Source organism: Sorex araneus, chromosome 4, assembly GCF_027595985.1.
Source record: "Sorex araneus isolate mSorAra2 chromosome 4, mSorAra2.pri, whole genome shotgun sequence".
Classification (NCBI taxonomy): domain Eukaryota; kingdom Metazoa; phylum Chordata; class Mammalia; order Eulipotyphla; family Soricidae; genus Sorex; species Sorex araneus.
The window spans coordinates 186,288,515-186,304,228 of NC_073305.1; the positions used below are offsets into that span (position 1 = coordinate 186,288,515).

Below are 15,714 nucleotides of genomic sequence, written 5' to 3' on the forward strand. Positions count from 1 at the left end.
AATGCCGAGAGTGGAAATGCCACAAAAAAGACACCTGTCTTCAGAACTCTCGAGCTCATTCACCAACATGGTTTGGCACAAGTCTCAGTAATCACAAGCTAAGTCCCAGCTCACAGTGCTGTTTAGAGAATTGATAAAAGAAGACCTCAAAGAGAGAAGAACAACAGTGTTGGCTGATGCGGCAGAAGCCAGGAAAAGTATTCACAACACCCGCCTGTCCTTCGACAACTATGAGACCAAGATGACTGCCCTCCGATGTCCTGATGGATCTATCACATCTTCCAGAAGGGCAGTGGAGAAGGTTATCCACGACTTCTACTCAGATCTCTTTGATAACCACGTCCACCTGCCCACATACCAAATTCTGCAGGATGGATATGTCATTCCCAGCGTTTTCCCTTCCGAAATCTAACAGGCCATTTTGTCAGTAAAGAAGTAGATAGATAGATAGATAGATAGATAGATAGATAGATAGATAGATATAGATAGATATATGTTTGTATGTGTATTAGCACACTGGGCTTAATCTTTAACAACATGTTAGTAATCTCTTATACAAGGGCTTAATGATTCCAGGGTGAGATACAACAATCTTCACATACTTTCCTCCAAGGAAACTTTTTTGGATCATTGTGAGCAGACTATTCATAACAAGAAATACAAAATAAATTATTTAGATCCTGCTTTGGGGGCAGGCCTTGGGGGTTGGGGTGGAAAAATTCAAAATATGGTGCTCAGAAGGTATAATGGGGTTGGGATTGGTGTTGGAATATTGAATATAATAAATTAATGTAACAACTTTATAAAAATAAAATAGCTTTTAAAAGGTCAAAATAAATGTTCAAAGTCATCAGAACTGAAGGTTCTATCTATAGAACTGAGCTGGCAGGAGGGGTGTGTTTGGAACAGTTCCATGACACAGGTGATATAGACACTCTGGTGACGCATATTGGAGTGATGCATGCATGAAAAGCATGATTGACAGTACTGTAAATCCCAGTGCCTTGATTAAAATGATTTAAAAATCTCTTTTATGAAGAGAAAAGATACAGGAACAGCTATGGTCATGGCAGCACTACTTACAGCAACCAGGACCTGGAAATAGTTCAATAACCCAATGGCAGGATTAGAAATCGTGATCTGTAGACACACTTAAATAGTAAAACAGTAATGCACTTCGAGAAAAGGGGGATGAGAAGGTGTTATGGTAAGAGAAATAAGGCAGAGAGAGGACAAGTGCTCATGAGGGGACACGTGCCTTTATATACCGCTCCTACGTGGGATATGAAGAATCAAAACAGGGAAGGGAACGGACAATGGTCAGAAGCCACCTCTGGTCTAGACTTTAAGAAATGTGTGGCCTCAGGCCTCAGCACAGAGCCACCACACTCGGTTTGTGCCAGAACCAGGGGAGGGCTGTTCACTGCCCCGAGGAAGGCTCCCTGCTTTCTACATGACCCCTTTGCTGTTAGGGGGGCCAAAGGGGCCAGAGGACCTCAGAGCTGCAGGAGGGGTTCTTACATGGGTCTGTGCGGGGAGCTGTCACCCCACTTCTGACAGGTCAGGCCAGACTTCGTCTTGGACATGGTGCCCCTGTAGGTCCTTCCGTTCCCGGTCTTGCACTCTGAAAGATACACTGAGAGGAAAGATACGGCCTCGTTACAACACTGTATTGCAGGTTGGCAGGGCACCCACCGGGGTGCTGTGGCTCTCAGCGCTGTGCTTGGGGGTTGTCCTGGTGGTCTTCAGGGGACCGTGTGGTGACAGAGGTCAAACTGGGCTTCCCAACACCAAAGCCTGTGCCCAGACCCTTGAGCCCCCAGCCCAGGTTCTTTGGGAGAAGCAGCATGAGGAAGCCCTGTAGGTGCAGGAAGGGGGAAGGCAGGGACACGGGGCAGGCACCGGCCTCTCCGTCACAGACCCTTGTTCTAGAGCCACACAGGGTGGGCACTCGGCCCGTCTTCAGGGTGCTGCCTCGCTGACCCGAGCCTGGGGCCACAGAGCTGGGGGGCACAGGGAGGAAGGAACCGGGACCCACATACACACACACACACATGCACACACATACACACCACATACACACACACACCCTCATACCACACACACATACACACCACATACTCACACATACACACACCCGCCACTCACACACACATACACACACACCCGCTACTCACACACACATACCACACATATATACACACCACACACACATACACACCACATATACACACATACACACACCACATACACATACACACACATACACATACACATACACACACCACATACACACACTCGCCACTCACACACACATACCACACACATACACACCACATACACACATACACACCATATACACACACATACACACACCACATACACACACTCGCCACTCACACACACATACCACAACCACATATACACCACATACACACATACACACCACACACATGCACACATACACATCACATACACACACCAGCCACTCACACATACAAACACCACACATCAAATACACACACACCTGCCGCACACCACACTCACACATACATGTGCACACACACAAACCTGCCACATACCACACACCCACCCCTCACATATACACACCACACACACATGCACACACTCACCTGCCACACACCCCACACACACATACACATACACAACACATACACACACACCTGCCACACCACATTACACACCCACCATACACACCCCTACCACACACACACACACACACACACAGATTACATATGCAGCAGAGGAGAGAAAAAGCGTGGACAGAGAGTCTCCACCTGCCAGGACAGAGCACTCTGCAGGGGGACACAAAGCCAGAAGAGCCAACCTGACGGCAGCGTCGGGGATGGGCGAGGGGGGAGGTCAGTGGCGCACACTCTGAAAGGTTAGATAGTGCCTGGCACACACCGTCCAGTGAATGAACGGCCTCTCAGTAAGAGGCAGATTAACAGGGATGGACATTTGGTTCTGTTTAGGGGCCACACCCAGTGGTGCTCAGGGCTTGCTCTGGGCTCTGTGCTCAGGGGTCACTCATGGTGGGGCTCAGCAGACCATGTAGGGTGCCAGGGACTGAGCACGAGTTGCCACATGTAGGGCAGGTGCCCTGCCTGCTGCCCTGTCTCTCTAGCCCCAGGAATGGGCCCCTTTAGCTTGGGCTGCAGACAGCGCTGAGAGGGTGGGAAGTGGGCTGGGTTTTGCAGGCTTCTCCAGGCGAATGGACCACGTGGCTCTGTTTTGGACATTCCCAGGACACCGACGTGAGACGGTGCTCACGGAGCCGAGAAAGAAGCTGTGCGGTCCCCCTCAGGTGCACCATGCTGCTCTCCGCCAGCCCCCGGCCACTGACTCAGGGTTAACCCAGGATTCACTCACCTGGGCCCGGGGGGGCAGCAGCCACTGCCCACCCACCTCCCTGCCCTCGGGACGGCTGATGCATTATGAAGATCCTGTTGTGGGATCAAATGCCTTATAAAGCTCATTAAAGATGATCCAAAACTTCAACTAGTTTAAAAAATGTGAAAGCGTGGGAAAAAAATTGTACTTTCTGTTTTGACTAATTTGATTGTTTTTAAGGACGCTGCTTACAGGGGCAGGGGACACGGACCTGCAGTAGCACAGGGCCTGGCCATGGAGAAAATGGGTTCCTTCCCCCGCACCACAAATGCACAAATAGATAAATTGTTTGCAAACCCCTATGAGGGCAAGGCGGTCACATGGTGCCTCTATGAAGTTGAGGAGAGTAATAGAACGAGAAAGGTATTTTATAGTCAGAAGGATTATTGGGTGTCTCTAGACCAGCATCTACTCGGAGAGAAGGAAATGGTGACCAAGACCAGGTGCCAGAGCGGATGCTATTCAGGGAGAGAGAGGCGTCGCTCCCATTGCTGGACCCAGTCAGAGAAAAGGGCCTTATTCACGCTCAGAGGTGCCCTGTCAGCTTGGGCGTGCAATAAGAGAGTTGACACATTCAAGGTTTATCATGTTGTCTTTTATGATTCACTACTTTTAGCCAATTTTTTTTTTTGATGAATTCATTGATCGTTGGGGAAAAGTACTTCTAACAACCAACATCAAACTACGCTTTCCAGCCAACACTAACAATTGCTAATTTCTCTTCCCCAGGACAGATCCTTAGAGTAGGCATGTTGCTTTTCTCCAAAGTGAACATCAAGGGGCAGAGAGATGGCTAAAAGGGCTGCTCGCTGGCTTTGCAGGGGGAGTCCTGCCTGTGATGCCCAGTACTACATGGCCCCTTGGAGACTGCTGGGAGCTGGGAGCAACCCCAAGTACAGAGCTGGGAGTAGGCCCTGAGCACCAATGGGTATGGCCCCCAAATTAATTTCTTTTAATTGGTGTAGCCCCAAGATACTTTGGAGACTCAGGTGAAGGGGAGATGCTCGCAAGAAGGGACGCTTAAAGGGGTCTCAACGGGGGATAGGCCAAGGTGTTCGCCACACAGCGTTTTCTCAGTACTTGCACTTTCTCAGTACTTCTCTCAGGCACACAAAGGGAAGGACCAACCTGGCCGGGTAGTGATCCGGTCAGCAAAGATGGTGGTTTAGACCCGAGAGTGGGCGATGGCCATGGAGGGTGGTTGCAGTAGAAGTGGAAAACCCTGGCAGGCAGTTTAGGTGAGGATCAATACTCCCCTGGGATACTGGAAATGACTGTCATTTGCCTTTCCCCCTCTCTTGTTTGGTTGTACCCTCCCGAGTTTGTCTAACCTTTGCTCCTTTCCATCGCCTTGAAAACAAGCGACTTTTCAACAATTCAGACCAAGCCAACCGGACACCCCCATCTTCCTTCTGGTTAACGATTTACAAATGTCATATTTAAATATTAGCATTTTTAGGGAGAATCCCACTGACTTTTTTTCCCATCTGGTGGGTGTTTAGTAATCCAATATATCTCAGCCTTCGTTCACTGTGTGTAAGAATAAACAATCAACATAGGCCTTCGATTTCGTCTGCACTTCAACCTCAAGAGGCAAAGAGAAAGAGTGCTAAGAAAGGCCTGCAGCAGGAAGAGAGATGAGACGAACCTTGGTTCACTTGGTAGAAAGAACCCTAGACTCACAAATTCTTTGGAAACTTTAGAGTTTTGTGGCGCAGCTAAAGAAAAAAGTCACATTATTGTCAAGAGTGGATGAAATAATTTCTTATTGTTGACAACTATGACTGAAAATATTTGCAAATATTTTGTTGTTGTTGTTGCAATTGTTTGGTTTTGCATTTGGTTTTTAGGCCGCATTCTGCTATGCTCAGGGATCACCCCTCGGGAGCACAAAGAACCACACATAGTGCCTGATATCAAGCCAGAAGTTACACAAGTCAAATGTCTTAACTCCTGTACTTTCTCTGTGGTCCAGCTAAGTTGATTTTGCAAGTGGCATATAACAACAGAGAAAAGGAGGTATCTTTAAAGCTGTGAAACATCATTAAAATAGTCCATGCAGACCCTGAAAAAAACAAAAGCCAGGCAAATTCCCAGGAATTCAGATATCTCCTCTCTTCAGCAGTGGAAAGGCAGGGCAGACTTTCCAAGAAAACTCTGGAAAATGAACTGAAAGAATTTTGAAGACCAACATTTCAGACTTGATAGGGGACACAGACTAGGATTCCCACAAAGTGGGAAATTTAAGAATAAAATTACAGGCTTTTTCCAAATGGTACGGAGCATTCAAGCCCCATCTGGTTCTGGTTCATGGGCTCCAGGCCCTGGTCTCTCTGCAGAGCAAGGATAAGATCAAAAGAAACCTTAAGGTTCAATCATAAGATCAAAAGGAACCTTAGGCCTATCCCTCCCCCTAAAAATTTCAATATTAATAAAATTAAAATTTGAGTATCTTCTTTCAGAGTTGTGGAACTAGAAATGTTTTTCTATGTAAGTCTTTGGGGCTGGAGAGATTGTACAAGGGGGTAAGGATGCTTGCCTTGCACATGACGGACCTGAGTTCAACCCCACATCCTATATGGTCCCTCGGAGACCCACCGGGGGTGATCTCTGAGTGCAAAGTCAGGAGTAAGCCCTGAGCACCACTCGCTGTGACCCAAACTAAAACTAATAGCTCATTTTCAAAAATTTAAGTAAAATGAACTCCTTTATTTTCATTTAAATAAAGGCCATCTAAAAGAGTTGGTGACCCCGCCTTTGACTGACCTACACACAGTGGTCAGATCTGGTCCTGGCTCTGCTTTCAGTGCTAGAGACCACCCAGCCTCCCTCAGGGCTGACCACCGACAGGCAGGGAGGGAGCGAGAGGAGGGAGAGGGGTCTGGGGAACGAGCAAATGGACACACCTTTCTTTTCAAACAGGATCACGTCCGTCATGCGGGTCACAGGCGCCGTCCTGCTGTTCTCAGCCATGATCACGCACTGCTGCTCCTTGCTGTGGAACTGGAAGGACCTGCGGAGAGAACCAGAAGCAGGCGCGTCCCTGTGGTCAAGGGCAGCAGAGTGACCCCAGGGCGCTGTCTCTGAGGGGCAGAGGTGCTCAGAGCTGGGAAGAATCAAGAAGGTTCCGGAAATGATGTCCCCACCTGCTGTCGCTTCTCGCTGCACCCGGATCCCTTCCTCCCTCCACATTCTTTTTCTGGATCGTTTCACTCCATTTCCATTCAATGCGGTGCCAGAATATTGGCTTTGATTTGGAAGACAGCAGCTTTGGTTACTCCAAGTCTATCTCAGGGTGGCGCCTGGCTTCCCTGCTTGGGACATGTCCCCTTGATATGGCCTTTACAGACGTCCACCCCCCATCGCTTTGTCCCTACAACATCCTGCCGTCCGGAGGTTCCCTGAAGCACGTCCCTTGACCCAGATTTTGTGTCCTTTGACATGGCCTCAACAGACCACCTCCCCTTCACACGTCCCTCCCCATCTGAGTGGTCCTAGTATCCAGGGTCCCTTCCAGCCCTCCGCACACATGAACCTTCTGCTTTAGCCAGTGGGGTCTACTCCATGTCCCTCTCGCAGACTCTTTTCTGTGCCCCTCGTCTCCTAGGGAGCTCCTGCCTCACTGAATCCGTCAAGAGAGCTCACAGCCCTGAGAACTCCAGCTCAGCCCCCCCTCTGCCCAAGGCTTCACCTGGGCCCCGCCCCTGCAATTCCTCTTTCCTCCCATTATTGCCAGAAGGATGTGCTGACAATGCCATGTTCCAACACTCTGCCCTGGCTGTCTGGCTCAAAGGAGGTTTTTCCATCAGCCAGTGTGTGTGGCTGCAGCAGGCTCAACCAGGCAGACGAGCACCCCTGCACGGCTTCTCCCTGCACGGCTTCTTCTGGTACCCACCAAGGCCCCAGCTCCCACCCTGGATCCAGAGGAACACGAATGAGGAATTATTAGAAGACACAGGAATGAGAAATTGTTAAGACTTTCAAACCAGAAACAAGCACTGGTTCCAAGTTAGAAAGCCAAGCAACCCCCTCTGAGATCCCGGGATTTTGTTTAGTTTTGCTTTGGGGGCCATACCAGGGGATGCTCGGGGGATGGCTGGGGCTCCTGCCTGACAGTGCTCGGGGAACATGCGGTAGCAAGAAGCCACCCTGGGGCTTTCCACATGCAAAGCACACACTCGACAGGGTATGTTCCTCTGGCCCTGAAATCCTACTTCTGTCAGTAGAGTCAGGAACAAATCCACTGCCACCACCACTCTCATCTGCGACAGCGAACCATCAGCTTTTAGGGCAGCTTGGGATGGCCCAGTACCTGCAGGTGAATCTCGTTTCCTCCTCACACCTGGAGGCACAGTCCTCGACGCTTCTGGCCTCCAGCTGCTGCTTCATGACAGTGAACAGCAAGGCCCCCTGGGTGCTCACATAGTCCTCAAGGGAAGCTCCGAGACCTGAAAATGGAGACAGGCCGATTGGGAATCTGTCCACTTCAAGGGGAACAGATCGTTAGACTGCTAGGGGCTTGGAAGCCAGCTAAAGTTACTCCTGGTTGGCCAAAGCATGAGAGGCTTGAAATAAAATGTGATGCTAGGAAAACAGGTGCATTAACAGAGCAGGCTATAATCGAAGGTCACCTGGATTGAGGGATGAACAGAGAGCGAGGTACAGAGTCTAAGTTGCTTCACTGATGGGCATGAGGCAGGAAGTAAGCTGGGCCAAATTGCTTTGTCGTTAGAGGGCATGAACTTGTCATGGTAGGGATTGTTCATCCTCAGAAATATAAAGAATTTCAGCTCGTTTCCAACAGTCTCATCAAAGGGAGTGTCACTGTCACCTTTTCAGATGGGATAAACACACCCAGAGGGTCCCACCTGGACACAGGTCAGACCTGCACTAAATCTCCCCCAAATGCTGGGGCGTGTCTCACTGGACTCAGCGCCAAGACGCATGATGGGGATCAGGAGAGAGAAGGAAGGAATGTGGGGGAACGGCCTCCCCGAGGACGATCTGGCCCAGTGGAGAAAAGCAGAAATGGGCGAACACTGGCCCAGGTAACTAGTTAGAAACCAGAGGCCAAGCATCGAGGTGTGGGTGATCTGTGCCTCACAACCACAGTGCCACCCCGAGTCTCGCCTGGCCCTTGCAGGGACCACCAGGAGTGTTTCCTGTCCAGAGACCCCTGACCAGCTCCGGCAGCTGAGATGGCCACTATTGATTGCCGCGGGGCAAGAGGCCCAAGAGGTTAAGAAAATCCACCCAAAGTTTGCCTAAACGGGTTAGGCAATATGGAGACTTTGACCATTCGCAGTGCGTGGGGGAGGGGAGGATGCTGAGGGAGCATGTGGAAAGTTCTAGGACAGGAGTTAGGAGCAGCCAGAGAAAATGGGCATTTCCTGAAGCAGCTGTGGATGGAGCTGAATACAGAGGGATCATGCATGGATGGAGTTATTGAAAGAGATGGTCCAGACCACAGGTGGAGACTGAGAACAAGTACCCAGCCTAGCATCAGGGTCTGTGTTTCCTCCTCAGCAGAATCGGGTCATGCCCGGGCCCTTGGCACCAGCAGAGTAAGATGCCAGGGCTCCCTAAGCCAATGCTACTTGTCCTCGCGTCTTTCAGAGAACCCAAACTTTGGGGTGGCTCCTGAACAGGAAGTGAGCTGATGATGACTTTGAACTCACAGATCAAAAGGCACCTGATAGAGTGCCCAGAGACTGGAGGAAAGACAGGGAGCCTCAGGCCTGGCCTCCAGACTAAGCTCACATTTTCAGGAACTGTGCTGCGCTGATTCTGTAGACAGGACTCCAAACTCCAAACTCAAACCCTGCAGACCGTGTCCACAGACTCAAACACAATTGTCCGAGTGCTCCTTGAACACTGGCAGAAGCGTCATTTCCATTGACAAATTGAAAACAGAAAATCTCGTAGAGATTACTGGAATGACGCCTCAACACAGAATTTTTAGAAGAAACGTGTGTTTGAGTTTTTGGTCAAGCACCCAGACATTTGTCGTCAGTGTGTTTTGTTGGCTGGCTGTGTGTATGTGTGTTCAGCTGGTTGTGTGCCTAAGGAAAGACTTAGTGGACTGGAGCCCTCAGAATAGCTCCCCTCTCCCTGAGCACAACGGAAAGTGGCATCTTCCTTCTGCATCCTGCAGCATGCTGGGAAGACGAAATACTGGCACGGAGAGAGTTAATGCCTTCCTCTTGCTCAGAGCTCACCAAAGACTGCCTCCTGGCTTTCTCCTGGCAGGTGAAATCAGATGCTAATCCTGCCCTGAGAAGTGTGTTCAAGCATTTGGGAGATCTCTGTGCCTCTTCCCACTTCCTTGGGCCAAACACAGCAGGGATCTGCCCTGTGCCCAGCCCTTCCGCTAAAGTCTCTATATAAACTAAAATCTTCCTTCTGCGTTTTCTTTAATATTTCCTTGAATGGCTCAATTCACATCAATTTGACTCTAAAATACAACTTTTCCAATTTTTTTCTGGGAGTTGCATATTGAGTGTCTGTGTATCTGAAGACCCACAAACCTAATGCTGTGATCCTGTTTCTATGATCTCCCGGAGGCTAATATAAAGACACAGAGTAGATGAATAATACAAGTATTGGCCAGAACTAGGGTGTAGGAGCTTCATACAAGGGTATGGCATTTCCTGGGGGGCAATAAATCTGAAGGTATCATGATAATTCTGTCTCATGACAGACTTGGGAAGCAATAAATTCTTTGCGGGGGTAATGAATCTGAACGGTATCTTGACAATCCTCTCAGAAGACAGAATACTGACAGATAGTGTGATTTTGGTGAGTGTATTATTGGTTATGTGAGTTACATCTCAATAAAGATTTCCTCACTAGGGAACCACAAGCATATGCTTAGAATATTTTCAAGAGGGTTAAAGCAAAGAGAACAAGGGAGGAAAGTTTAGATTCCTTCTTGGGGGGGGGGGGGGGCTGGAGCAATAGCACAGCAGGTAGGGCGTTTGCCTTCCACTCGGCCGACCAGGGTTTGATTTCCAGCATCCCATATGGTCCTCCAAGCACCACCAGGAGTAATTCCTGAATGCATGAGCCACGAGTAACCCCTGTGCATCACCAGGTGTGACCCAAAACACAAATAAATAAATAAATCCTAGATTCCTTCTTGGGAAGCCAATTCTGGTTCTTACATCCTGGATTTGGGGTGGTTGATGGACCCAGATGATAGTTTTCAAAGTCTGGATTTCCTAGTCTAAAAGATGGAAGTGTGTGTCTTATCCCAGCAGTTCCATATGCAGTTGAAGAAAGGATACAGGTCATATTATGTAAAAAATGTGAACATCCCTCTACAGCACCCAATGGATCTTTGAGGATGACTCTGTGTCCATCAGGGACTAGCAGGCTGAGATACGGAAGAAGGAGAAGCAACTCAGAGAGAGCCATTGCCAAAATCTGGCAGTGAAGAGAATCTAACCCCAAACAGAACATGATGTTGATCAGCCAAAGAACTGGACCAAGAGACCAAGCATTGCCCAGTTTCCCGACAACACAGGCTGTTTTCTCCATTGAAATAACCATCACAGGTGCTCCAGCTTACTGAGAATCCCCCATCATTTTCCCACCATTCCTGTCCGTTCTCACGGGAAGCAAAGCCTGTTTCTTGAAGAGTCCCTGGAGTTTGAATTTGGCACCGGGACCCCCATGAATGAATGAAGGAAGCCACACAGCCACCCCCCAAGTGCCCGAGCAGGTTTTTGGAGCAGCGCTGAGTAAGGTCAGAAACCGGCGCCAGCTCTTACCTGGTCTCAGAAACAAGAGCAGCAGGAAGACCACGTCCCTGGGCTCCATGGTGGGCCTGGCCAGCCGGGTGCAGGCAGCTGAGGTCCCGGTTCCCAAATGGCCTGGACTCCCCGGGCAGAGGAGACACCCACCACCAGCGCAGTCGGCTGTGGTTAATGATTGTCCTGTAGTCGGCCCTTGGTGCTGGGAGGGATCAAACATTACCTGCACCCGCACTTACAAAACCTGGAGAGCTTTCTCGCCAGGGATGCCAGGAAGGGCAGGGCAGTGGCGGGCAGTCCCCGCCCAGGGCCGCCCCGGGCTACCTGCTGTCCTCCAGCGCCTCTCCGGCCCCAGTCTCACCGCCCACTCTCTCTAGCTTCCTTCTCTCCCTCTCATCCCCTTGCTTTTGGGGAAGAGAATTCACCACAACAGTATCACGGGGGGAGAAACGTTCCATGCACAGACTCCCTTGCTAACCTCTGCATAGTCTCATTCAAAGTTCTAAACCACCCGCACCCTGCTGCCCAGAAAGCAGAGACTTCTGAGTTCCAGAACATGCAGCTCAGCTTCTGTCAAGCCGGCAATAACTCTTGTGCAAAGCAGGAAATGCAAATACGCTGAGGCATTTCACCCATGGCTACAGCCAGAATAGCAGGCCAAGGATGAAGTGACCGTGCAAGTGGTCCTGAAGTTGTTTATGATCCACAGGCACTGCAGCGATAAGTTTGTTTGAATAAGAAGTGGAAGCCAGGTGGTAGAAACTGGACACATGAGCAATGACTGACCACCCTCCACCATGGTCCGTGTCCACATGCAAAGACAGGAAACCCTCTTCCCAAGAACACTCCCTTAAGAAATGCCAATGTCCATTCAACGAAATAGCAATCAGTAAAGGACAATGAGTCCCCCTCCGGGGTCCCCCAAGACTCCTCCCTGGATGCAGGGCAAGAAAGATTCCACGGAGCCCCTAACTGACACAGAGGCAAGGGCCTTCAGCATTGCTGCTAGGGAAAGTGCCTCTGAGGAAGCACAACAGACACATATTGCTGCCTGTCACAAAGGCTTCTTCCAGGCCGCACAAAGTGTGAGTCCTGTGCACAGCTAAACTGGGGAGCTAGTTCATTCTTAACAATAAGCCGTGACCGCTGCCGAGATGTGACCCCGGGGGTGCACGAGTGCGGCTCCTCCACAGCTGCACCCGCGTGAATCCAGACCCAGCTGAACCAACTTCAATATGGACTGCTCCTTGCAGATTGTCTCCAGCCAGAGAACTAAGCTTCGACCCCATGCCTGCCTGGAAGGGGAAAGGTATTTCTCTCTCTCGCCTGTCCCTTCCCGGGGATGAAGGGTGTGGGGAGCACCATATTATGACGACCACAGATGGGATTTACCAGCTTGCAATGATCTCGAAGAGATCTCACTGGACTTAGTTGTTAAAGTACAGAAATACAAAACCGCGAGGCCGAATTCTCTTCACAACAGGTCTGACTCTAATGGGGTGCTCCTAATAATATTGGTGAGGTTTGTGTTGAAATATTGAATGTAACCAAAGTAAAGTGAAACTTATCAGTTACGAGGTGGGGGGGTTGCGGGGGTGGGCGGATGGGAGGTGTACTGTGGTGGGTTTTTTTTTTGTCTTCGGTGGTGGGATATGGGCACTGGTGAAGGGATGGTTGTTTCAGCATTTTATAACTAAGACTTAAGCCTGAAAGCATTGTAATTTTCCGCATGGTGATTCAATAAAATAAAATTAAAAAAAAAAACAATAAGCTGTGATGCCCAATGGACCCATTCTCCATTGTTATAAATTATGCTACCGACAACACTGATCTCACCCCCAAATGTATTCACAGTGGAGTCCCTTCTCGTCCTCATGAGATCAGAGAGGTAAAATGACATTTAAGGAGTCTGTCTTGGGGCCAGGGCAGTAGCAGAGAGGCTAGGGGCACGCGAGCACCTGACTTTCATCCCTGGAACCTCCTGTGTGGTTCACAGATGTGGCCTGGAGGCCTCCAAGGACTGTCTTCTGTGCCCCAGAGGCTGCCAGTCACCTAAGGTGGCCCTAGGTCAGCCCAGTGTAGCCGGGCCCGAGCAGCACCTCGTCCTCCGGTCCCAGAATCATGCCTCCAGCAAGTTAAACAAGTGTCGCTGGGAATGTCCTCGGTGCCTCCATGAGCCACTTCAGAAGCCCAGTAAGTAAGTAAAAGAATAAATAACCACAGATTTGGTCTTGATTTCATCCCGGACTTGAGGCTAGAATACTGTGCAAACTCAGGCTTCAAATTATTTCAGGGTTTGAAACTCTGGTGCATAGTGACATTGGTTTCATCTTAAAGGTGAGATAAGAACAAGAAACAACACCCCTCCTCCCCCCCTCCCAGTCATTAAGCACTTTCCTAGATGTTCACTAGCAGAGTGGAGAGGGGGGTACCACTGGGTGTGTGTCCCCCACAACTCCCCAGGAAGGATCCCAGGAGAATTCCCAAGAAGAAATGGGCTGTGAGGACGATCACTCACTTACTCACCTCCTCCCTGCTTTGTCCTAGCTCCACTCCCCTCCCCCCTTCTCCCGGGCCCACCTTCTCTCCCGGTGGCCCTGGTGCCATGGAAGGGGACACTGAGAGGGAGCAAGCTGAAAAATCAGCCCTGGGGCAGATCTATTGCTTGAAATGTCTTTGATGGTTAATGTGTCTGTGCTTGAGAAAGGGGAGGGAGGAGTGGCACGAACACCCAAGAGAGGGGCAGTCTGACTGCTGTGGCACTGGCACCTTTCCACACACATTTATCACTGCCTCTAGTCCCAGGGACTGTCCTTCCAGTAACTTCCTGCCCTGCCAATTGCCCTGGTTGTCCCCACTTAGTGTCGTTTCAGGTGCAAACGGCCCCATCTAAGCTCCGGGGTTCCAAGCACGCCCATGCAGTCAGTCTCTGCGAGTTTCCCTGGGTCTTCCCATCCTGGGTCATGGTCAGAACTGCCCCAGGAAATGTGCTCATGCACACAGCGAGCCTTTGGGCCTTGCAGGGCCACTTCTCCCGATAGCCTTTGCCCCTCGTTCCCCGGGACCAAGGAGGCTGCTGCTCCCCTTCCGAGCTGGAATAGGGTGCATAGGGCAGGGAGGAGCAGAGCAGCTGATTCCCTCCCCAGAATCACGTGGTCCCTAGGTCATCTCCTGCTCAGCCCCAGAGGCCACTGAGCAATGGGAGGGTGGCCTGTGTGAGCCCAGGCACCACAGGGCACAAGCAAGAGCTCAGCCTCGAACACTCCCAGGGAATAGCCAGTCTGGCTGGCTGATAATTCCAAGAGGCATCCAGGTCTCCCAAAATCTGCCTCGGGGGCCCTTGCAAGAATACAGCCAATCACATGCCACTTCTGGGGAAGCATGGCCCCTCAGACTGGACAGAGAAAGGTTCCCTAGGGGCGTTCATGAAGTATTGGTGACCCCCAAGCTTCCACCCAAGCACAAGAACCCTTACTGGTGAACACACATACACACACACACCATCAACCCCCTGTGCATGAATAAATATGGCAGGAAATATGAAATAAAGAAAAATTTTCTACGCACCATTTTAATTTTTTTATCACTAGAGTTTCATCCATCTTTCTTTCTTCCTTCTTTCCTTCCTTCCTTCCTTCCTTCTTTCCTTTCTTTCTCTCTCTCTTTCTTTCTTTCTTTCTCTCTCTCTTTCTTTCTTTCTCTCTCTCTCTTTCTTTCTTTCTCTCTCTCTCTTTCTCTCTCTCTTTCTTTCTTTCTTTCTTTCTTTCTTTCTTTCTTTCTTTCTTTCTTTCTTTCTTTCTTTCTTTCTTTCTTTCTTTCTTTCTTTCTTTCTTTCCTTGTTTTTGGGCCACACCTGCTGGTGCTCAGGCTTTACTCCTGAGCTCAAGAATCACTCCTGGAGGGGCTCAAGGGACCTACACAGTGCCAGAGATTGAACCAACCACTCCACTATCACTCTGGTACCAAGCACTGTAGCAGAGTTTTAAAGCACACTGTTGGGTTGACTGGGCCACTAAAGTAATTGTGTATTTAAATGTAGATCAACAAAAACATGAATTGAAAAGATATATGTATACCAAGGTTTACTGCAACTGTTAGTACAATAGCCAAGATGGAAACAACCCAAATGTCCAGCAACAGATGAATAGAAAAAGAAGCTATGGCACATATATGCAATGGAGTACTATGCAGCTGTGAGAAAAGATAAAATCTTGCAGTTCACTGCACTTGGATGGATCTGGAGGTATCATCTTAAGCAAATTTAGGAGGAGAAGGACAAATGCTGGTTAACTGTGCTCATATGACATATGTAGAGAAACCAAAGAAGAAAGAGACAATATGGAATGATGATGAATATTTAGCCTTAGATTAGAAAGCTCAGAAAACTAATTAATGGGGGAAAGTTGAGCAAAAAGGAGTATCAACCGGAAGTAACATAAGGATAGTGGTTGATCATATTGGCACTTTGGTGATGAGCTATGGTAGCTGTATCAGAACCATTACGATTAATACTATAGAAAACATGTCAACTGAAATAATGAGTAAA

The 15,714-nt window shown here is 49.4% G+C and overlaps 1 protein-coding gene across 1 annotated transcript in view; it reads right to left on the minus strand.

Moving 5' to 3' along the window:
* PLG (plasminogen) overlaps positions 1-15,714 on the minus strand; it is an 86,637-nt gene that overhangs the window by 36,051 nt on the left and 34,872 nt on the right. The window contains exons 13-15 of the mRNA XM_055136753.1: positions 7,727-7,862; positions 6,321-6,427; positions 1,522-1,636 (exon numbers count right to left, since the gene is read on the minus strand). Coding sequence (XP_054992728.1) covers positions 1,522-1,636; positions 6,321-6,427; positions 7,727-7,862 — 358 coding nt within the window. The remainder of the gene's footprint in view (positions 1-1,521; positions 1,637-6,320; positions 6,428-7,726; positions 7,863-15,714) is intronic.